The sequence below is a fragment of the Bombus vancouverensis genome, chromosome 4 (assembly GCF_051014615.1).
Source record: "Bombus vancouverensis nearcticus chromosome 4, iyBomVanc1_principal, whole genome shotgun sequence".
Lineage (NCBI taxonomy): Eukaryota > Metazoa > Arthropoda > Insecta > Hymenoptera > Apidae > Bombus > Bombus vancouverensis.
Genome location: NC_134914.1, coordinates 11,877,907 through 11,902,158, shown reverse-complemented (window position 1 = coordinate 11,902,158; position 24,252 = coordinate 11,877,907). Strand labels below are relative to the sequence as shown.

The 24,252-nt window shown below is 36.4% G+C and overlaps 1 protein-coding gene across 10 annotated transcripts in view; it reads left to right on the top strand.

Annotated features, from left to right (window-relative positions):
- The window catches only part of Dh31-R (Diuretic hormone 31 Receptor), a 164,979-nt gene that overhangs the window by 28,928 nt on the left and 111,799 nt on the right, over window positions 1–24,252 (top strand). For 8 of the 10 annotated variants that reach the window (XM_033334238.2, XM_076617947.1, XM_076617946.1 and 5 more), the window contains 2 exons: window positions 980–1,051; window positions 23,579–23,696. In XM_033334238.2, coding sequence (XP_033190129.1) covers window positions 1,025–1,051; window positions 23,579–23,696 — 145 coding nt within the window. In that variant the 5' untranslated portion in view covers window positions 980–1,024. Of the gene's footprint in view, window positions 1–979; window positions 1,052–20,919; window positions 20,989–23,578; window positions 23,697–24,252 lie in introns of those variants that run through there. The other 2 variants (XM_033334240.2, XM_076617953.1) reach the window with 2 other exon arrangements.

The following is a 24,252-nucleotide window of genomic DNA, read 5'->3' as shown; positions in this document are numbered from 1 at the left end:
TTAAATTTATGGAGGAAATCGAGGGAGAGACGTTGGGGATTGCCTCCTTTTTAATCCCTTTCAGTAGACTCGTCGTTGCTTGTATTCGTGGCAATTTTTCGTTCATTCTGATTATGCGTAACTGAATGTGTTCCATAAATATGTATGGAATTTGCAATTATAGTAAAAATAAAGAAAGTGGTTGATTTATTTAATTTTGCTTTCGGCCTATAGACATTTTCGCTTTTATGCTCAGTATAGTAATCACCTTTCTTTAATAGCGTGTTATTTATTCATTTATTTATAATATATATTTACATATGTTTCTTCGATGATAGTAAGCACAGCTGCTTATGTATGGCGATCGGACAAAATGTTTCCCTTTGGCTATGTGATAATTTCTCTACGCGAACGAAATAATTTTTGATACATTGGATTGTTCCAAAAGTACGTAACGTCTTTGTCAGTTAATACACTCCATATGTCTCGTGTTTGATGGGACTGGAAGATTCGTAAACTTTCATAAACTTTTGCAAAATACCTTCTTTTTCTTTGGCAGCTGCTGAGTACCGTTGAATGTTAAACGCACGAACCAGAGAAAAAAATTCGGCATTGGTGCCAGTTTCCAACAAAAACGTTGTATCTTATACTTTGGTGAAAAGCGGATAATAAAAAGCGGACTATTATTTATCTTGGCTTTTACGAAATCTTTTTATAACGAGAGAGTGAGTACTTCGAAAGCTTGCAGAAATATCTTCAACGTATTAAATACCGAAAAAAAAACAAGTTTTTCGCAAAAGCGATCATGAAGCTACGTAATAAGCAATACAAATTCCCGAGAAAAATGATGCGCGTATTACTTGATAAAGCGCGAGCTCTGCAAAGATACGTTAGCTTTAAATATTTCCTAAATTCGTTTGTGAACCTTCTCGACGATATAACGTACAAATAATTTCTGATTTTTCGTTCTAATATGCATTTTCATCTCTGTTTGTTACAGAGACCGCCACAGTTCGAAGACGTTACGTGTTCTGCTTCATTAAAAATGGTTAATATGGATATGCAAACTGAGGTGAGTAGACTTTTTGACGAAATCTTTACATCTACCATCATCGTGCTCCCAGAAGGTTACTACGTTGTAACACAGAGTCGTCCTGTATACATATATTACATAGTCACATGAACACACACACACACACACACATATATATCAGCAAAAATAAATATAAGAAGAAGATAAATTTACCTTACGACCGAATAGTACGAAATTCGTATGTATATTAAAAGAAATTGAAATGAATGGTATATGGAAAATATTAAATTGTAACATGATATTCGTTTCGTTTTCTCATTTATATAATAAATATAAATACAGGACGAATCTATGTTATTATATTATACAGGCTGGTTGGTAACTGGTGGTACAAGCAGGGGGGGGGGTGAGGCTTTGTTTTCGAGAAAATCGACTTTGAATTTTCGCTCGGTACGCGTGCGGTACGTTATAACGGATCTCACTATAGATCGTTGTCTCGATGGAAAAATTAAAAAAAAATTTTTATTCTGTATTTTCGACTTCTTTTTTCGCGTAGAATCACCCCCTTTCCTCTTGTACCACCAGTTACCAACCACCCTGTATATTATAACACAATACTCTGCTATTCGATAAAATTTGAGTTACTCGATCGTGGTTAACACTTTGATTGCCACTCAGCGAAGTAGGAGTATCACGGTGCAGATGTTCGAAATATTTCGTTACTCTTTTGAGAGAAATATTTGTTGCAAGATTAGCGATCGAAATATAAAGAAGAACGACAGGAAAATAAAAAAATCGAAACTGAACGAAGGATAGATTAGAAAAATAAATTGTAGAAATTGCATTGTTAATGGTAACGCGACTTTGACTATTCGAGTTTGTATTATTCTAGCCTGGTTGATCTTTTTGAAAGTTGAAAAATTGATTTACCTAAGTGTAAAAAGACGTAATTCTCTTTATGCGAAGCACAGAAACGTTTCGCGGTTATTTTTTGAATACGCAAGGTGTACGAGTTGAAGAAAATCCGTGTGAAAAATGAATCAGTTCGAAATAGAAAGCAACGGTGTCTTTTGTTAAGGCTTGTCATTCTTTTAATATATTCCAGTCTCTCTCCGCCTGTAAATTTCAAGGTGAACTGACATTTGAAAGTGACTAATATTTTTTCGAAATAGAAACGAAAATTTAACAAAACGCGTTCTAACGTTAGGTGATCGATTTATGCATATTTCACGTTTCTTCAGAATCCTTCTATTCGTTCGTACAAAAGCGATTTGTTACGAACGTTCCGACAGATATAAATATTTTTCATTTATTTTCAAAATGCTCCCGAACATTTTAATTCGATGCGATTCTTCGATGAAAACGTATCACCAGAGAGATTTAATGAAAATGCACTTGTTCGCAATGGAAAAAAGAAAAATAACGCTTTTCAGATACCGACGGAAATCGATAAAACAATGCGAAATCGATTTGTAAATAATAATATTCTTGGTTAACAGGATCACGAAGCGAAATAAGTGTATAATAATATGATAATACGATAAAAATATGATACAATAGATAATTGTGTAATAAATACAATTTTCAACGAATTGAACTTCAAAATATATTAAATACCGTATTCAGAAGAACATTGTATTCGGTGTGCATTCGCATGAAATTCAAATAGGTTACTATAAATCTGTTTGGCGATCGTGAACCTCGTGATATTTCTTGATTTATAATGTCACTGAACGTGTGTGAAATTCAGTCGCTCGAAACTATAAAAGTTTGAGAATAATGACACAAATAAATATTTCAGTGGAATTCTAAAAACTTTGCACATTTATTTTATTCGATAAAAAATCATTGCGACAACTTATCATTGAGTAAATAAATCAGAAAAGTTGTTACATCATCTGATAATAAACTATACATTATAGGAATAAAAGATATTAGAATTTTCCAAATGGCAATGAATCTCCCCAATATCAAAATAGATACAAGTTTTATAATTTTATAGTTTGATATATCTATATATCTGAATGCACCGAAAAAAGTGAAACTTCTCGTGTTTGAGTCAACAACACGACGAAGTATCCCGAAGTAAAACGTTAACGAATAACCACGTCCTTGTTCACGATTCTTAGCCTCGAGTTTAAGTAAATATGAATACCAGTTCTGGCTTATTATCAGTTCCGGTGTATTTGCATCTTTCGTGCGTTTCTTTTATTCTGTTTCGTTTACATTCCATAAAACGGCACTTAAGAATATTACGTCCACTTCGGTCACGTTAACATAATCTTACGAGCGTTTAACTACAGTGTTTTCTTACAAAATTAAATATCTCATCGAGAATATATCGCGCGTGAAAATTGGAAAAATAAATTCCTTCGTTGTAATTCTTCAATTCTTCGTTTAGCTCGTTAACAGGCTGTAAGCAATGTCGCCACGATTATTCAGAATTCGTGCTTAATCAACGAACTGAGGGATTTAATTAGCAACGCGGATCTTCTCTAGCAAACAATTTCTCTAAAAGTGGAATCTCTCTCGTTCGAGAAATCCGATGCCATCTCAGTCGAACGACGAACGATACTGCTGAACGTCGATGCATTTAACGAGATTTACCGATCCTCTGTGTGTTCCATTAATTACGACATCGACGAAGTATGGTCAGCTCACTTAGCAGTCTGCGAACGTTGTCAGAAATGTCGCTATCAGAGAGAATATTCGAACGTGATTCCTCATTAAACCAGGAACACTCTGATGGATAGTGATACGCGCACAACCGCACCGTGTTACGAGGCAAACGTGATCATCGTGCTCTTGAAAAATTCATGGAAATGTTTCAAAAATCTACTCCTATTATTTCGTACGTAAAAGATTGCATCGAAGTACAACCTGTTTTTGCAGTTACAAAATCCAAAATGCAGTTGCAAATGTTGTTTAGTATTAGTTTGATATTACTTTAATAATATTGCATTTTTAACGTTTCACATCTTATCTCAAAAATCCACTCTTTCCATTACCTTGTAATAGAAAGCTAAAAATCTAAACCAAATATTCAGCCACTGTCCATGTTTTGATATCTGTTGAAATATAATTCTCATTTTCATGCACATAGAACCAGCCTAAAAATCTCCATTACAGTTTAACGCCACTTCACCCGCGCTATACAATTTCCACCTACCGTCGCACCGAAAGCATTTCTCTAGCTTATTAATTAAAGCTCGCATCGCTGGTCCTCGTTTGCACGATTGCAAGCTGAAATTACCTCATCTCGAATGACGCGAATTATCCAGAATTCTCCTCTGTAACATATATTTCATACGCCTTGATCGATTTCGAGATACGTTTATTATCGTGAGAAGCGTATAAAAGATTTTATTTCGGCCGCTATAAAGTGGCCAAAGAAATAGACTCGTCGATAAAAATATACCGATGGAGTTTTACCGGTGTGTTCATAAGCATTTATTCCGCATATGGCCTCGTGATGACTCTCAATGATTAACCGCTGTTACGCTATTTCTGGCAACGGTGCTTCGCGTTTTAGCTTTAATTGATTCTCGTTCATGGTTGCCAAGATACGGTCCTTAAAGTCTTCTCCTTCGATAGTCGAAGCTCCGACGACGAGGAATCGTTCGGATAAGGTTGGCGAATTTTCACACGGAATCGCTATAACGAGGACGAACGCAAGAAAAGATGGAAGGAAAGCAACAGGAGGAAGCATGCAACAGATGGAATTAAAATTAGATCTTCGTCAATTCTTCGCTTATATTGACGTTTAATAAAAATATTGCGGATGAAATAAGTAGAAGCTTTGAGGAGATCGAAGTGAAAAGAAGACGCAGGAGCATCGTGGTTGTAGAATTCAGTAGGAGTTATTTTCCAGTCGTAGAATCTGTTTACGACCATAGTAGAACCATAAAATGCTCTTCGAAATAACGAAATCCCGTGAAAGGTTGTATTTCATGAACTGGAAACGTAAAGGCTGTCTCGCGTCGCATCCAAAGGATAAAACGAGACGCGTGCCATATTATCAATGAACGATCTGGATGATGGTTTTGGAATTTGTAAAACACAGTTCCAGCTATTTCGGAGTTTATTAGCTGTTATTATTGGCTTGGAATTCGTCTTGGATCGTACGTTCAATTCGTTGCACACGAGGAAGCGATATCGGATTTTACAGTGTCTGCAAAGTAATATAATAGAATTGTACATTCAGTGAATTCTGAAGTACGTACGAAATTAGGTACAGAGAGGACAATGGAGCCGCGGAAATCTACGCGCCGTGATTTTTGAATAATAAGTTCTTCCACAAGCAGAGACTCGATCGCAACTGTGGAATCTGCTACTTTATAACTTTTGGATTATAAAATTCATCGACGGAGACGCCGGAATCATAAAATTTATATATTCTTATTTTTCTCTTTCTCCTCTCGTTCTTCCACAATTTCGAATCTTTCATATTCTTCGGTTTCTGCATCGCGTGATCGATGGAACCGTGCAATTTTCGTAATCCATGATTTTCGGTCACTGGTCTAGCAGACCTGAATTCTAATAAATAAACGCGATAGTAAATCGATACAATTAGCACGAAATCATTGCGAATTTTCCAATAAATTGTTACAAATGTATCGAAGCACATAATATGTTAGATGAGGTACCAGATCGGAAGATTCGCGTGATAGTCATTGCAATTATATGCACAATATGTTCCATGACTTGATCCCAAGCAAGGCAGCCTGTGACAGCATTACGTAACAGCACCGATGAATTTATGGTCGTGATGAGTTGCTCTATAAATTATTCATTTGCTACGCGACAACAGCATTTGAAAAGGGATATGTGTACGTATCGTGGAATACTCTTCGATTACGGAACGAATACAAATGAAACAAGTGTAACCGAACAATTTCAGATCCAACGAAGTTTCTAAGAAGAAACTTTTGCAACAAAGAGAGTTAAATGAAATTAAAACAGCTACGAAATTATATCTTAGGAAGACTAAACAAAACGCATTATCTCGCAAAACAACGAATATTTTCCTTTAGATGATAATTTAATGTAAAACTTGTTTACATAGGATAGAATAGTCTATCTCTTTATATAGAATGGACGGAAGTAAAAGTGGATAATTATGAATAGATAAGCATCGAGGAACGAAGTTATATTTTAGCTGCAAGAAATTGGCAAAGAAGGCAGAAAGTGTAAAAATCGATTTATTTGAAATATCCCGTGTTATAGAATATTTTGTAATGCTACGTGAATTTGGCAACAAACACGTCATTTTACGTATTCTACGCACAAGTAATTCAATTACTTAATACTAAAAAGTAAATTCGGCACGAAATACATCATGCAACACGGACTAAAGTATCAGGTTGTCCGAAAAGTTTCTTTCGTTTCATAAGGAAATAATAGACGCACAATGTTTTTTGTTTTATATTAGTTTATCGAATTATGCACGAACATAATAATAGAAAAATAGAATGAAATGGATCATACCTAATTCAATAAAATAATATAAAACAGAAATCGTTGTTCATCTATTCTCACCTTATGAAACGAAAGAAACTTCTGGTGGATAATTCTGTATTATCACGCTAATCGTGATGATACAGAATTTAAATATTAGATGGAAAGATAAGTGCTGCTTATTTTATTACAAAATGAAGATTCGTAGTTACAGTAGGAATTGTATAAATTTGTTCCAGTAATTTATCTTCTTCAATCGAAATCGTATTGACGTCGAGAACTTTAGGCGTACGGAAACAGTTTGTCGATCTATTAATAAAGTGCATCATATCGAACGTTGTATACGGAAGTAATGTTTTAGTTTTTGTCTTGAAGAAAAGCAGAAGTGCAACGAGCTCGGTAAAGATTCCGAGAACGTAATCGTAATTTGAACATTTAGATATTACCGTGTGTCACATAGCTCTTGTTTCATCGAAATCGTACAAAGAGATTCGCTTGCAAAAAGATAGTTGCGGTTTAGGTATTTTTCTAAAGAAAAAAAAAATAACAATATTAAAGAGAATTTTTTTAGCCATTATCGGTATATTAGATATACTTTTTTAACTATTTCTTCTATTTTTAACTATTTCTTTTATTTTATATCTTGAATAGTTCATCAGTCTGAGAATTTTCACGCGCGAATCCTGCTCAATCTCGTTAATCGATTTCCGTGAAATAATTTCTTGGATCGATGAGTTACACGCATCTGCGACACGAATTTGTCCGGTAATTGCGTTTCTTCTTGCCTATAAAAATCGATTTCGAGAGAATACACACTTGCAAGCAGCTGTTTCACTCGTTTCGCTATTTTAATAAAGTTTCTTCAAAAATTCGTTTTACGTAGTTTCGTTGGACGATGCTCGCTTTGTACGTTTCGTGTTTTATGTACTTTACTCTATAAATAGGTTGCGGATATTTATGCGTTTGCCAGTAAAGTTCAGAGAAATTGAAAATACGGACAGTGCACTCGATGCGCAAAAATATACAAAATATCCGAAATGTAATACTCTCAGCAATATTTAGCGAACGAAACAAATTTCTAGATTCCTCCTTTTTTTTAATCATATCCAAAAAAAAAAGAGAAAAAAGGTAAATGAGTAAAATGAAAAAAAAATTAATTTGAATAAGTATCCGCAATCTAGTTATAATATTTGATGGACGAAAAATCTTTTCTCGGGTTCAATCTCTTTAGCTGCGTCGATAAAAATATATATTCGCATAAATATCCGCTCTCTATTTATTAGTTTCACCATTGCCGGTTTATTTTCCTTCGTTTCTCTTTCGGACGATACCTGACGATAGCTCGTGTCGAAAGCTACAATTTATCAAATCGAATCGAATTGAACAGCCGAAGGAATAAGATACACTCTCTTGATAATGTCGGCCCAATAAAAGAAATAAATTGACCCCGACTTGGTGAACTCGGAGAGAAAATTCGATTTTATCGGAAGAAACATTTCAAGCAAATTACGAGAACGTTGTTCCTTATTTTTAAAGTTTAACTATTACATTGAGAAACTAGTGCAAATAATTATCGAGTCGAACATATCGTCCAAAGTGGCAACGATAAGATTCTGTGGTATTAAAATTAGTTTGGAATATTAAAAAAGAAAGTGTCGTTGAACGTTCTTCTCTCAAAGTACAGAAATATTTTTCTAACGCCAAAAGGCTGGCGAAATCGTAGAGCTGAGCTTTCGGTGGGACACGAGGTGCGATATTTCCACGGTGAAGTCTCGTAAAAGGAAACTCGCCCGGTTTAAGCGAGCGCGGAACTTGTAACTACGTGCCTCCTCGTAAACCATTCTCTCTTCTTCGAATCCTCTTCATTTCCTGGTCCCAGCACGTTACCACGGGAAATCTGACGGGAGAGCGTCCTTGCACCCAGTTAACCGACTGAATTTCCACTGCATACCTTTCTACCACCTCGTTCTAACGCCTGTATCTGCCCTATTATTTTTACGTAAAACGATTTTCGCTGTTTCACGAGAAACAGAATCACACAGGCGGAGAATCAGAGTTTTCGAACATTTACGGATCTTTTTAAAATTTCGTTCGACGATTAAAGGTTGAGAAGTGTCATGAAGCCAAGTAGGATTATCTGCTAATGAGTAGAAATTGCGTAAACGCGATATTTTTAAGGAACATAAATAAAACAATTCAGCATGTACATAATACTTTATAAAGCTATACAAAAAATTCGAGGTAGAAATAAAAGAATTATTTTTGTACAGGGTGGTTGGTAACTGGTGGTACAAGCGGAAAAGGGGTGATTCTACGCGAAAAAAGAAGTCGAAAATATAGAATAAAAATTTAAAAATTTAAAAATTTAAAAATTTAAAAATTTGAAAATTTAAAAATTTAAAAATTTAAAAATTTTAAAATTTAAATAATTAAAAAAATAACGTCAATTGAGACAACGATCTACAGTGAGACCCGTTATAACCAGACGCGATAAAGTGCACGCGTACCGAGCCAAAATTCAAAGTCGATTTTCTCGAAAACAAAGCCTCGAACGAAAAATTTTTATTCTATATTTTCGACTTCTTTTTTCACCCCCTTTCCGCTTGTACCACCAGTTACCAACCACCCTGTATAAGTAGATTTAACGTCAACTGTGAGGCTGTTGACGATGCAGGCGAATATGCTTAAAGTATCCCGTCGATTATTTTGATTTCTTTAATGAATCTTAGCAGTTTGTGGATGTTGTTCTTCTTGACATTGTCTTTGGTACACGGATTCAGTTTCTGCTTTATGCGACGCGTGTTATACTTCTGGTAGGATAAAATAAGATTTTCCCCTGTGACTGGTACGTAGCAATCTTCGCATAGATCCTTTAGCGATAAATAAAAGTAGGCGATTTTTGTCTGGCCTATTCGCGTGCGAGTAACAGCGACTTGGTTTGTTCTGAGCAACGAGAGGGTTAAATCGTATTTTTGGAAGAGCGAGTCGCTGATGTTTTTAACGTGGGCGTGTGCCGTTATAGTCTCCAATCTCTTTGTCATCGCTGGATTAATCAGTTTTTAGGATCTATAACGAAGTGTTCCACGAAGGAGGTCATAGAATATTCATTCGAATTTGAGGACGTGGCGGCCTGTTTAGCGACCTGGTTGGCGACCTCCTCGTTACCTTGGATACCGATGTGGCCTGGAATCATATTAGTTTGATCTCGTTGCCTCTGTCGATGATTTTGCGACAAGGGAAACATTATTCTTGTCGTTATTTGCCTAAATATTTCAATTTCTTCAGCTTCCAAAAATTGTAGAATTTAGACAGACGCTAGTAGGAATTGCTTCTCGTGACCACGATGTCAGAAACCAGAGTTCGATGAACTGGAAATTATTTGAAAGAGAGATCGCGAGTGAAATGTTGTCTTGTTAATCGGTTCTTTTACGTTCCTAATATTCTTGATCGAATTATCAAATATTACATGACAGGATTAATACGATATCTGGTAAATATGGAAAAGACCTTTTGATAGAATGATTATCTCGAACATTGCGTTATTAGCGCACTTCGTAATTGTAACAAAGTAAATAGATATACGGGGAATATTCCTATAATAATTCTACAATTTTCTGTCACTTTTGAAAACAATTTCGCAATACAGTGACAAGTGAAATTCTTCGCTTTTCATTCGATTATCGCCACTTTTAGACGCGAAGACGCGATATTTCCAGGTAATCTGATCCCAGGATTCTAACGTGCTACGTGGAATACGGAATCGAAGCTTCTTCCCGCGAAATATTTCACGGCGATTTGCTTCCGCTGACACTCGCTTGATTTCCTATTTGTTCCACGCAATCGTACGTCATTTTTCCACATTCTTTCGCCCGCCAATCAATTCGATACTCTTTCAATCGACGTTAATTCCAGATCATTTCACGCATGAATGTATAATTAAGTGGGATCATGCAAGTATTTATTATTTACCACCAACGCTTTGTATTGCGCAGATTCTTCCATCCTGAATTTCGATTAAACGCGCGATGAAATTTAAGATTTATCGAGACACGAAGATAGCCTTGATCAACTTTGTTCCACAAATATTCGTATCGCGATTTCCAATAAAGCAAATAAACATTCTTATCTTATTAAATATCATTCTTCCTTGGAAGCTCGTTGTATAGATCGTATTGAATCGATGTGATAGCTTTTGTCACGTGAGTTTAGCGCATAGGTCTCGATAATTACGTCTTTAACCCTTTGCACTCCTAAGTCGAGTGTGACTCGACGTCAGTTTTTATCTCAGCAGCTCCTTCGTCGAGTTCCACTCGACGTTCTTTCAGTGCCACCTTTTTTTGTGAAACGTGCGAATGAAAAGCAGGATTGCATCCTGGAAATTGTTTCAAGATACATCATACGCTTAAAAATTACAAAATACAACGATAGTGCGAATAAAACTGGTATTTAAGTGAATTTCTTTCTTCCTTCGTTTATTTAAATTCCTATTTTTTAGTTAAAGTAAACTTCAAATGAAATATTTAAAAGCTGCTGGTAACGACAATGAAATAAAACTCAGAATGCAAAGGGTTAATATTCATAGTTGTGTGTCAAGTGCTATTTGTCATTTAATTAATTTTTTATCTTCGTGTGAGAATTTAGAACACATTTTCGCCTTTCTCGAATGAAACCATATGCCTCGATCAGAGAGATAAGAACGATCAGTTAACGAAAAGATGACAGGATCGATTCTCCCTCTTCTTAATATTTTCATCAGCAACGTGACTCGCTTCCCTAAAGAAGTATTTTTATACTTCGAATTATAACTGTTTCCATAATATCGCGCAAGTGTTCCTTGGAAACATGCGAGCTTAACCGGTATCGCGTTCTTTAAACTCTCTGGCAAAGTGAATGAGCAGAAGCACGCGCAAAGGATTCGCGTTCTTCTTTGTGGAAAACATCTCGGAAGGAGAAAATTGATTCTGTCAGCGGAGTGATGAGTTGTAAGTGTGTGCGCGTGTCTCTCCCGTCTCTTCGCTACTGTCGCGCACGAATTATACTTTCCTGTCCCTTTGCTGGGAAATCGCGTACGTCTCGAATAAGAGACGAGTTCTCCTTTTGCTTATCAAGTTTAATAAAGTCTAGATGTTATTCTTCGAATTTAATACAAACGTTGATATCTTATTCCTTATTCTTCGGAGAAAGATCGTTGCATTTTACAATTCCAAGATTAAAAATAATTATTCTCTATCGGCCATTACGACGTTTGCCATTCATTCGTAAGTACACATTGTATAACGATTGATTAATTCTCACCTGATCGTATTAATCCTTCCATTAAATGCACCTTCCATTAAAGGCAAGAGACGTATATTAAATTCGTCCTTCATCCGTAAATGATGGAACATCCATAAAAACTCGCATATCGCGTGTCATCAAATATGGGTGACACGAGTATCGAAGTATTAATCCATCATACCACCCTCTGCTTTGATGTCCAAAATCCACAACGAAGGCAGTGTAACAACCAAATTCCTGATAATTAATCGATAAAAATCCCGACTGAAACAACAACAGTGACGTTGCTATCGTGGAACGAGCGTCGTTAAAATGCTTGTACGGTCGAATCACGTAACCAAGACGGTAAAAGAATCTTGAAGATTTTATACATTTTTGTATATTTACATATGCAAATCGTAGACATATAAATTTCCTATAGATGTATAGAAATCCACGTACTGTGTACTATTTTACATATTACGTGTTAGAATCGTACGATAAACCTGCAGCTCATTGGCAACCACATCTTCACACGTCCACTGATTTCCATTCGCATCCAATACAATTTCATACATATTAATTTCTCATTACGATCTCGTTACATTTACATTACGGAACATTTAAATGTTGCAAAATACGTTATTTCACTATTTCTAATCCGTGAAATGCCGAAACATTTCTAGTCCATGAAATCTATCTCGTTGCAGCCGTTCTAGAAAATTTGATAACGTAGATCGTCGATGGCAATCAACGCGTCGAATCAACAAACGCGTTGAAGAATGACAGCTATCGAGAGAATTTACGTACAAGGAAACTCGAAGGTTATAGGAATATGGATGTTGGATGTCCGAGATACTGCGGACAAAAGGAAGGGTGAAACGACGAAGCTTACTTTGCTCGGCGTAATGGAATTTCATTGTGGGTTATGGATGACGTTCTTGTTCGAAAATCGCCGGCAATCGAGAGACATTGAGCCGGGATAAAAACACGATTATAATTGAGTTTGAAGAGGATCTCTCTAATGGATAGTCGTTTTCGTTCGTTCCTGAGCCAGATCGAGGAATATTTGCGTAATTTTTGATTACGAGTAAGAGCGAAGGTTTCTCACATTTTCTCGACACTCGATTTTTTCTCCTCGTTATTTTCCGACCCAACGAATATCACGGAAACTCGTATCGAAGGGAGACGCCTGACAGACGTTTGGCTCTTTCCGCGATAATTCGTCATGAGCCAACAACGAAGCGACGTTCTAACTTCGTATCATCGATGTAGACATCCGGAGAATCGCGGATGTTCCATAGGTTTTCCCTTTGCTCGTTTTTCACCGTACCAATTCAGTGGCGAAATTTCGCTGGTGGAAATGAGCGTCGCTCGGAATGCGGTGTCGTGTTTCGCTAATGATCATTCTCGTCAAAAAGCTCCGTGCTTTATGGTCTCTCTGCTAACCAGATACTTTTGTTTGTAATCCGATGTTGACGTTGTATTATGTTACTGGCGAGTAAAACTACACCTCCTGTCTACTTTCCATTGCCGATCTAATTTTAGTTCTGGAATTCGTTGCAACGTTAGAACTACGAACGAGTGAAGTATATCTGATCATCGGCTCGACGGATTAATCGCTTGCACGACAAAGATACTCCGAATGTTCTGGGAAATGCGTTAAATATTAAAATACTCTGTATAACAAACTTGAAACCGACGTATGAAAATTATAGGAAAGTAGAAGAATGATAAGAAAGTGAAAAGTAGGGAAGATAAGCGATAAAGAAGATCGGTCTTTCATACTTAATTAGAGATCATTTAAATTGGCAAGAACTCACCCTTGTGAATCTATAAAATTCCTATGAAGAGTTATGAACTGGTCGAAACGATTGTTATATTAAAATATAATAATATTTCAGACCTCTAAATATACTAGTTTAGAGATAACTTTGGATATTAAGTATTAGATACGAAATGATGTTAAGGGGAACTGTATTATACAGGGAATACAGTTCATCAACTGTGATTATTTTCCTAAAGAGGCAATGAGTGTTTGTGAGGCTTTAAATTGCATAAGTAGAAGGGGTTCTAAATGGAATATCAGTTAGAGGATAAAAGCTTTAATACAACAGAGAGACTAGTTCAAAGAGCTTAGAGGGAATTAATTTTGGTATTTGTCGTAGTAAGAGGAGCATCTGTTAGCATCCATGTATTGTGTTAAAATCCATCAAACATTTGGATTACCGCCAAAATTTGTTTCACATGCTACATACATTTCCCTACCTATTTTAGTATGCATGGAATTCGAAAAATTTTAATTAAAGTGTTTGCGGCGCTGTTGCAGAAACTATGAAATTAAGATGCTACGATCTAGAGGAAGTGCATTAAAATTGTTTTAATTAGTTTGTTCAAATAGAACAGTGGCTGTATATGAGCGAGAGAAAGCAATTACTTAATAATAGAAATATAAAATTGCGTAACTTATCGTTATTCTGATATTGTTTATTTATCGATTAGTGTTAAAATACATCCAAACAAATTAGAATTTTCGTGCAATTTTATTGTATCAAAATTATGCTCAGATCTCGTCTCACGCGTTACCTTTTTCGTAAGATACCTGAGAATGTACAAAATAATATATCGAGTCGCTTCATCGCGTATCGACTGAAATTAATTTTTCATCTTGTTAAGCTGCGGTTGCAGTGATAAATTTGCGCGCAAGACGCCGATGTATAGGCGTTGCAAAGTGGAAACAGCAACGAAAACCCCGTGGTTTTAGAGGGCACCAACATCAATTTCATTCGGGTCAGAGTGCATCATTGCTAAACCGAATGTTTGGACAAGCATGCAAATGGCAACAGGTTATACGTGGCATCTGTTGCTTCTCGATTCGATTACCGCCGCCTCTGAAAAATTGGGACGATCATCGTTATTGATGGATATGTAAATTCCGAGAGGGAGAACAAATTTCTAGGATTTTCATAAGCGGCATAAAAATATCGGACAGCTTATATTTTGATTTTTACATTTTCATCGTTACACAGACATTTCGTTGATAATTATTTTCAACTTTATCGATAAAATTTAGTGACGCAAGTTATGAACATTAAATTTCGTACATTAAATTCTCAAGATGCTCCCTAATCTTTGCTGTATTTTATTCCAAAATATACCGTCACTTATAAAGCATTAAACATTTTCATATAAACGATTATACAGGATGGTTGGTAACTGGCGGTACAAGCGGAAAGGGGGTGATTCTACGTGAAAAAAGAAGTCGAAAATATAGAATAAAAATTTTTCGTTCGAGGCTTTGTTTTCGAGAAAATCGACTTTGAATTTTCGCTCGGTACGCGTGCACTTTATCGCGTCTCGTTATAACGGGTCTCACTGTAGATCGTTGTCTCAATTGACGTTATTTTTTTAATTATTTAAATTTCAAAATTTTTAAATTTTTAAATTTTTAAATTTTTAAATTTTTAAATTTTTAAATTTTTAAATGTTTATTCTATATTTTCGACTTCTTTTTTCGCGTAGAATTACCCCCTTTCCGCTTGTACCACTAGTTACCAACCACCCTGTATATATAAAGTAATATATGTAATAACATATTTATTTTTTAATGTATAAAATTAATAGAGAACGTCTTAATAGTCTTGGCATGTAACGCACTAAATTTCTAACGAACTTCTGTCGTATTTTATTCGATACAGTTTATACAATTTAGCAAATAGAATGTAAAAATATGTAGAAAATGGAACGCAAATCGATAGAGCTCGTCGACAAAACATCACAAACGAGAAGATTAATGGTCTGTCCGTTTTGGGTTACCGAGATAACGCCGGAGTCGATGTAGACATTGCAAAAACACGTAGCGTTAGGGATTTCACGTCTTACGATGTAATTGATGTACTTAGCGTGCATCAACAACGGCAGTTTGTTGAAGCTTCACGTTGTTCCTCCGAGGATAAAACTAGACGATTAAGAGCTCATGAAAGATAAACAAAATGCTACCAGAGATAACGTACGAGTTAGATAATCGACGTGTTTTTATCTGTCGCGTAGTTTACGGATTCACGATCGCTTAACTTCTACTTTTAATATCTTTCGATCTAATTAATCGAGATTTTTGAACACGTTATAATAAATAAAACGGAGCATCGATACTTTTTGCAGCTACTGTATATTATTATTACGTTGTTACATTTTAGTATATTTAACAAACTTTGTCTTTAATACTGTGATTATCAGTCTGTAATACGTATCTAAATGTTTCGTATATAAATCGATATAATTCAAACGATATTTCCTTCTACAAAGACATGGAAAACCTAGAAACTTTTGTACGCCAGAACTATGCATATACAGTCAACGTTATCGATACACGTTATCAGAATACGATAGTTCGACTCAGATTGGCAAACCAGATTGCCAGATGCTGTTTCCGAGCAACAAAGAGAACATGTTTTTTTAGGATCAACAAAACCGATCAATGCTCGATCTGCAGTGATCAGGAGTTGGAAAATGCGTAACGTTTTCTGTTCAGCTGCGTTCGGTAACGAGCTTCCAGACGCCATATCAGAGGACCGTACCCGCGGTTCTTACGAAATTTAAACGAACAACAAACCAAATCGATTTACTGCTGCGTTCGAATCGCATTAAAAACAGGGGCGTTTTGCCTACATGAATAGAACATAAGCTTAGAAATAGGGCATATGGTAATAAGTTTCTCGTAAACGGAATATTACACCTGTGTTGACTAAAACACAACGCGATAGCCATATGTTTGTATATTATGCTACGCGCGTTCATATATTATTATTATTAATTCAGATGATATTATTAAAGTTAAAGTAGATGGATCTATATAATTATGTCTCTGTCTAAATAAAAATCAATTTTAATTCTGGCGAAAATATCTGTACATATTAAGTTGTCCGGAAAGTTTCTTCCGTTTTGTGAGGAAATAATAAACGTACAAGGTTTTTTGTTTTATATTATCTTGTCGAATTACGTACGATCCATTTTGTTCCGTTGAGATAAACACCGCGACATTTCACAGACTTGGTTTCACGTTTGTATAAATGTGCACTGTTGTAAAAGACACGTTTGCGAAAGGAAGACGCTCTTCGGACAAGCTAATATTTCCAGTAATTGTAAGGAAAGAAAATCCGAGATTCCGCGTCATTTTGGTAGTTGCAGCGTTAAAATTCGCCGGGACGTTTCGACTTTAACAAAACGCTAAACGACATGGAAATGTGTGGATTTGCAGCTCGATAGCCGAGCTTCGTAACGTCGCTATCGAATCTTCCTTCGTACGTATTGTACGGAAATATTGCGAAACACCCTGTACGAATTGTTTTATCGTTGGATCTGAAAATGCGTGCGCGAGCTACAGTGATTATAGGGCATGGCGCTGAAGGGATAGCGTGGCGATTCGATCGGCGCCGGGGAAAACAGGATGCAGTCAACAGGGTGGTTCGTCTGCTTTTGTAGTCACAGTGGGAAATCAGATGAAACCGGACTCCTGATACGGCTGCATCGGCTTCGACGTAAATGCATACGGTGGTCGTGTGTATGACGTTTGCGTGACACGCGAATGCCGGGAATCGATAACGTAATTCCACTGGACGTGAGAGCAGAATCGATCACGTGGATCGCGCGCAAAACTACGAAGCAGGTTTTGTTAAATCACACTCCGTGTAATTTCATTTTCTACCGGTATCGAGCCTCCACGCTGCAATTATGCTACGCGCGTCTCGCACTCCTTCTAAATTCAATCTTCATACGTACGTTATTGTCCGTAAATATTCCTATATTTGGATCTCTTTGCATAATAACAAGCCGTAGTTTATAAGACGTGTTTTTTTATAAATTTGTAATTCTACGATGTTACACTGACGATATCAGTAAACCGACGAGTTTCTCAACTCGTTTGTTACGTCTTTGCAATTTTACACCGAATGGAATGACTGGCTCGTCTCGAACTAGTTCAAACGAAGAGTTTCGATATTCTTACAGTTACTAGAATTATGCCGATGCTTGTGACGAGTTTAACGTCGTCTTTGATTAAAATAGAGAGATTTTAAAATAGGAACGCGTGCTCGTTTAGTCGCATCGCGTTTAATCGCCATCTCATATCGATTATAATCCGGATTTACTTCCGGTGCGTATACGAACATGGAAATTTGTCTATTTCTAGCGTTAACACAGGTAAACATTTAAGGGAATAGAAGGTAAAACTGTGTTTCAGTTATCCAACAGAAAAATTCACGAGAGGCGTTCGATTTGTCAAGCACGATTCTATCGAGTAGATGAAATTTGAAGTTGTCACTGCGGAAATACATGCGTATCGTGATAGTCGGTTTCTAGGTGTTGGAAATTCCACGATATCACTTATCCGACGATTTGCCAACATCCAATCGTACGGTCAATTTGTACGTCCCGACGATTTGAATCTATCGAGCGTGCCATACTAAGTACGGTGTGCGTCTATCTGACGTGGTTGTCGGATGAAACTGAAACGCAGAAATGTTTACTATTCGTCGTCGTTCCGCTGAACGAATGTAGTAGCATGTTTTTCACGGTTGATACGGTGTATAGCGTATACGTGTATTCGTTGCAAGTTAATGATCCGCGAGTTTCCGCTAAGAAATTTATACGCTGCAAGAACGATACTGAATTTTAGTAAAATAATCCGTTACCGGTCTGACAAAGTAGTACGGGATGCGCTTTCGTTTCCATTGAATAGTGATTCGATTCTCAGCCATACGTGGGCCGAAATTAATTACTTTTTAGAACCAACGAATCTACAAACACGTACGTCCAATCTACATTTTTTCTTACGGATAGTTTTACGAAGTACACGCGTCTAACATCGAAATCTCTTTCCAGCTAAAACATATTTTCTTCGATGATACGAGTTTCTTTCGTAAAGAGAAATAGTTGAGTGTTAAAATGACGAATCTGTGATTACCATTTATTAACATTTATCTTTGATCTCTCGATAAAATTTCAGCAACTTTCAATGCCATTATGCAAAATGTTGACGAGGTAGTTAATTACAATATGCCCTACGGCGACTTACTAGCGTATTACCGCGGATATAATAGCAAAATTGGGACGCATATGGCGTGCAAGTGCAAAAACGAAAACTATAGTACGTTCAAGGCGAACATTCAGCAACTCTTTTGTGCAACTCGTACGCTGTAACAATTTATCTCGCTACTTTTTTCGCCATGCAAATCGTTCTATCCTTAAAGATCGTTTCTTCGAAATTGCTATCGTATGTTATTGTCGTTCTCGAACCATCTTCGTTTTTGTGACACGCGATTTGATAAAAATGTTGTGCCGAGGTAAAGCGCAATGAAAATTTGTCAATCTCGTTAAATCCAATCAATCTCTTGCATCGATCGTTTCTATTATAGATCGAACGAAATAAATACTATTTGAGGGTGACAATGATAAATAAGAAAGGCGTTAAGTCAGTTTCAACGACGCTTTTGCGTTTTAATTACCAAGGTGTTCAGCTGGGAACTTAAGGGATTCGAAATTCCCTTTCAGACGCAGTTTGAGCGGGAAGCGAGTTTCGTTGGTTAAGAATCTTCTTCCATTTCGAGCGAAATGTTCTTTTGTTTGTTAAACACACTAAAGGTTTCTTCCTCCTTGTCCCTTTTGTCTCGTCAAGCAAATAGCATTTCTCTATTCGAATTGAAAGCTGCATTAGAGCATAAAGCTGCATTAAATTACCATTCGCGGCTCGTTACACGATTATGTCGAAATCAGTGAAATTAATTACGGTGGAAGTTAGATGAACACGTAGATATATTTCTTTAAAATGGAACGACTGAGGAATATTCTTTCATTTCTTTTTTATAAGTACTCGCTTATCTCGTTTTAATCATTACGATAAGTAATTAGTAGACTGTAAATATTTCTGCAAATTAATATTTTTCTAACACGAAGAAATGGAACCTATGTATTCGTTTCATCCATTTAACTGAACTTCCAAAATTAAACGTTAAAATTGGCAAAGTTGTAAAACGGGGAAATTTCTTCATCTGCAAACGAAATTGCCAATTTCATCGATTCCTATCGAATACGAGATTTTAAACAAACGTCGAAAACTCATCTCTTTGCTAAGTATGCAAATACCTTAAGCTACCTACTTCTGAGGAGCAACAAATTCCAAATGTTCACCAGTTAAATTCCGCTTGTTTGTCGCAGCAGGCAAAATATTCCAGGACCAAGAACGTTATCCTTTTACAAACTGGTCCCGCGAGTCGTCGTTCTTCTTTCCTCTGTACGGAAACTTTCGTGGGGAAAAGTGGTCCCCGATCGAGTGTATCGAAATTGGGATGGAGGCGAAGCAGGAGGCGAGAACTTGCGGAACTTGCTATTCAATTTTCGTGGCCGAGCAAGTTTCGCGAAGCGCTTCGCCCTCTATTTTGCCATGTAAATGAAGAGCGATGCATAGTCCGCAAGTCCTTTGGAACTGCTTTAACAGGATGGCATTCCCCGATGTGTTTCACGCGAAACCGCTGTTATGGGCAGAATCCACGTCTGCGTTAGAAACACGAAATCGCGCGATATTGTCCGATGAAAAAATAGAGAAACAGAAAATTTCTATAATAAACGACGTACCATAGTAACTTAAATTAGAATTTTAAAAAGAAGATGTACATGCGTTTTTACTTTTCTTTTGTGCATCGTTGTATTTACGAAAAATGCCAAAGCGTAGAAAAATGGATTTCTCTACGTCATTTATCTTTTTTCCTTGTCATTTTTTGTCTAACTTCAACTGGGACGCTTACGCGAATCGCTCTGTATAGTTGTCAGGAAAATTCATTAAATCTAGCAGAAACCAGCGATTCGTCGTTATTGATGGTTTATTCTCGAAACTAATATTTCGCACGGTGGAAGCAAAGATCGTCGAGTTGGTTGAGCGATTATAAAGAAAGAGCGAAACGTGGAAATGATGAAAGATGGTAACAGCCATCAAATTTCGTTCAAAGCGCACATCAAGTACTAACGTTTCTGTTTGCTTTGGAAGGAAATCGAATTCTCGTTAGAAATTCTGAAACTGTGATTTAGGAATCGGGCTGAAGAAAAGATCGATTATGAACGTGGATGTAGAGACCCGGTTCGTGTCCGCTGTTCAGTTCGACAGCGTTCTCTTTTTAATTTCTTCGCTTTGTTTCTTTTTCTAGTTTCAATTCTTTGCACGCGTGCCTTACGTTCACGGGATATTTAAGTGAGCCGCTGTTACGGATTAAACGGTAATTCATTTCTTCGATATTAGTTTTCTTTTGCTTTCCGTGAACTTCGTTAATACTCTTCTCTCTACTTTTTCACTAAACAGAATGACAAGCAACTTCTGTTTCCATTACTAACGCAATGATTAATTTTCTTCTCTTTATTGACCAATGCGGATCAACTGTTACGAATTTACCGTGGCTAATTTCACTTTATTATTAATTATACTTTCTAACATCTCACGCAGAAATTAACCTTCTTTTACTAATCTTGTTACAATTATTTCTATCTATGCTATGATGAATAGAGGCGAGACTGAGAGTGGCTAATTTTACTTTATTATTAATTATGCTTCCTAACATTTCACGCAGAAATTAACCTTCTTTTACTAATATTGTTACATTTATTTCTATCTATGCCATGATGAATAGAGGCGAGACTGAGAGCGTCTTATTCGCAAGTATCCGAATCATTAAAATGGAAAAGAAACGTGCAACAGAGTGAATCGACGTGGAAAATAACGAATTATGAAGTTGTATGTTTAGCGTAGAATTCTGATGTTTAGTCGCGTTAAACATGATCGATCAATGTCGATAAACACTTTGTTCGTTCTTTGCTTTTCTTTACCACACATCATCGCTCGTTACGAGTTTCATATTTAAAGTTCTTCAATGGACTCGAGGAATGTGTAATCACTGCGCTCGGCTATAAAATTATTGATTTTACTTCACTTCTCGTTTTAATAAGAGGATCAATGTCAACCAAAATTGTATTCGATAAACGTTACGTCGTTCGACAATTTATTTCGTTTTCTCTTCTTCAGAAATATTATCCTCCGATAATTGCAAGTCATTTTAATCAACGAACGAATACGCCTTTCAGAAATTTCAATGTTAAAACATTAAATATCCATTTCTATTAAAATAATATTAAGTTTTAGTTAATCAAATAACAACGAGCAGGATCCGCATCTACGTAGGTTGGTTCGCGATAGATCTATCAAAGAAACGATAAGCAGACGCGATTTCTCTGCGGAATCGAATCTGGTTGCTTTGCAAAACGTAACTTATTGTTTCCTGCCCTGTCGTCAGAATGAACGCAATAACTCGCTTCGCCAATGAACTCGTTACAGCCATGGTATATCGGTTGAAACGATCTCTATTCAGAAATCGTGAAAGCTTCTACGTTGATTGATATTCTATTCCAATTTCACGTTTGAATTATACGAAATTTAATTATCACCGCCGCATCGACATTGTAAAATATGCCCAGACGTTTATCGACATATTTAATCGTGAAATGCCATTGTTGAATATCATCGAATGACAAGTGGGTCGTGATTAGTCGCACGAAATACGTATTATTTTAATTACGTCAGGTTGGGATATCACAATTTCCCAAGAAATTTGCAATTTTTTTTTTATCATCGAGAATTTTCATCGCCTTTTTTATTGTCGACATTGATCGAGCTGCTCGGGAAACGCGCATCGTTAATCTTGGGCTGAAGACACGATTTGCTTGTCCCATCTTGATTAACAGATTCTCCAGGCTTCCGGTAACAATTTTCTCTTTGATTTATAGCGCACGAACGATGAATTTTTATGCATTTATGAAAAATGTCAAGGCGCAACAATGCACATAATGTGCGTGATGTAGAAATTACGATAGTTGATGGAACGAAAGTTTATCTAAGTTTGAAATTACGTCTTAACAATTCGTTAATGCGTTAAAATGACTAAACTATAAATATAAATAATAACTAGATGAATTTTATTCGAGATAAAAATAAGATATAACAGGTTGAAACAACGTGTCACTTTTAATCATGAATAAAAAATAATTTACGCGAAGGACCTTCCGTATCAAAATCATTCTCAAATAATGTCTTTTCTCTCGAATTAACGCTTTCAACTAACTTTCAAAGTTATACTTTAAAGGACAAACGTAGATTATTTTACAACGCAATAAGATTTATTCTCAGAACTGTTCTCGATCATCCTCGAATGATAGCTGTGTATGTTACGCTTGTGCGAATGAGGAAATTTGTACTTCTGACGCAGTTCACATAACGGAGTTAGAAATTATCTGAGAAATTATCTCGCCAAATGTTTATTTAAACAAACGAAATCAAAGGAGATATTCGTTTGATAGACGGGCAATAAAATAATTTACGGGAAAGTGTATTTGTTTGTCGAAACAACTTCCAAGATAATTACAAATCAAATAGCACGGTACTTTATTTGAAGCATCATCTCTCAAGCATTTCGATCAAATTATATTTACCAACTTGAAATTACGTAAAACTCGATCGCGTTGTAGTTACTTTCACGTGCTTATTTTCTATCTCATTCACTTTAACCCTTGCACATGTGTAGCATAAAAGAAAAGTATAACATTCTAAATCTTACATACTATTGTACATATGCATATCACGTAATTATTGAAATTTATTGCCCACGAAAAACTGATAGTATTTACGTGTTTTTACGTACGTGTATCCGACGTCAGAAATACAAGAAGCTCGCGAATCGTTCGCGTGTTCGTTGCACCGTGAAAGAATGAAATTCAACGAAGAAGTAGATCACGAATCATTAAGAAATTGCTTCGTTGTAGATGCCAGTGAATACGACCGTAGGCACTACCCTTTTGGACGAGGAGCTTCGGCGTATTTTGCAGGAAAGGGAGCTGGAATGTTTGCAGTTGCAGGCCATGAATTCCACGCCACCACCAGGTAGGATTCATTCGTGTTTGGTTACTTGGCGATATACATTTCATCCTTGAAACATTCGCCTCTGAGAACTCATTAAGTCAAATTGCGGTACTATCGGATTTTCTGGCCATAAATTAAAAATCACGGGAATAATCCCGATATAAAAACGCAAATTCTTGCACGCGCCGCTCACTGAGAACGCGAATTTCAAGTTGACAAGGTTTATTGAAATTTGTCGCGTGCGGCAACGTAATAAACCCAGGTCAACACTCGAAATGTTATTTTCGTGTTTTCTTTGTTTAAGCGCGGAATATATTTTTAACTTTATCCGACGTGTTCGCGAGTCTACGACATCCGAGCCCTATGCGACGTAAAAGGAAAGCGAACATTCTAAAACAGCGCATATTTTTAGACGATCGCGACATTTTCTCGAGTAATGTAAAGGAGTAAATTTGTGGATATTTTCTTAATCGTTCGTACTCGGGCGATTTTCGCGATACGGTTGATCAGCGAATCCAGTACACTTTAAGGTGAAATTTTTTGAAATCAAAAATTTTCCTTTCTCCTCGCCATTTAA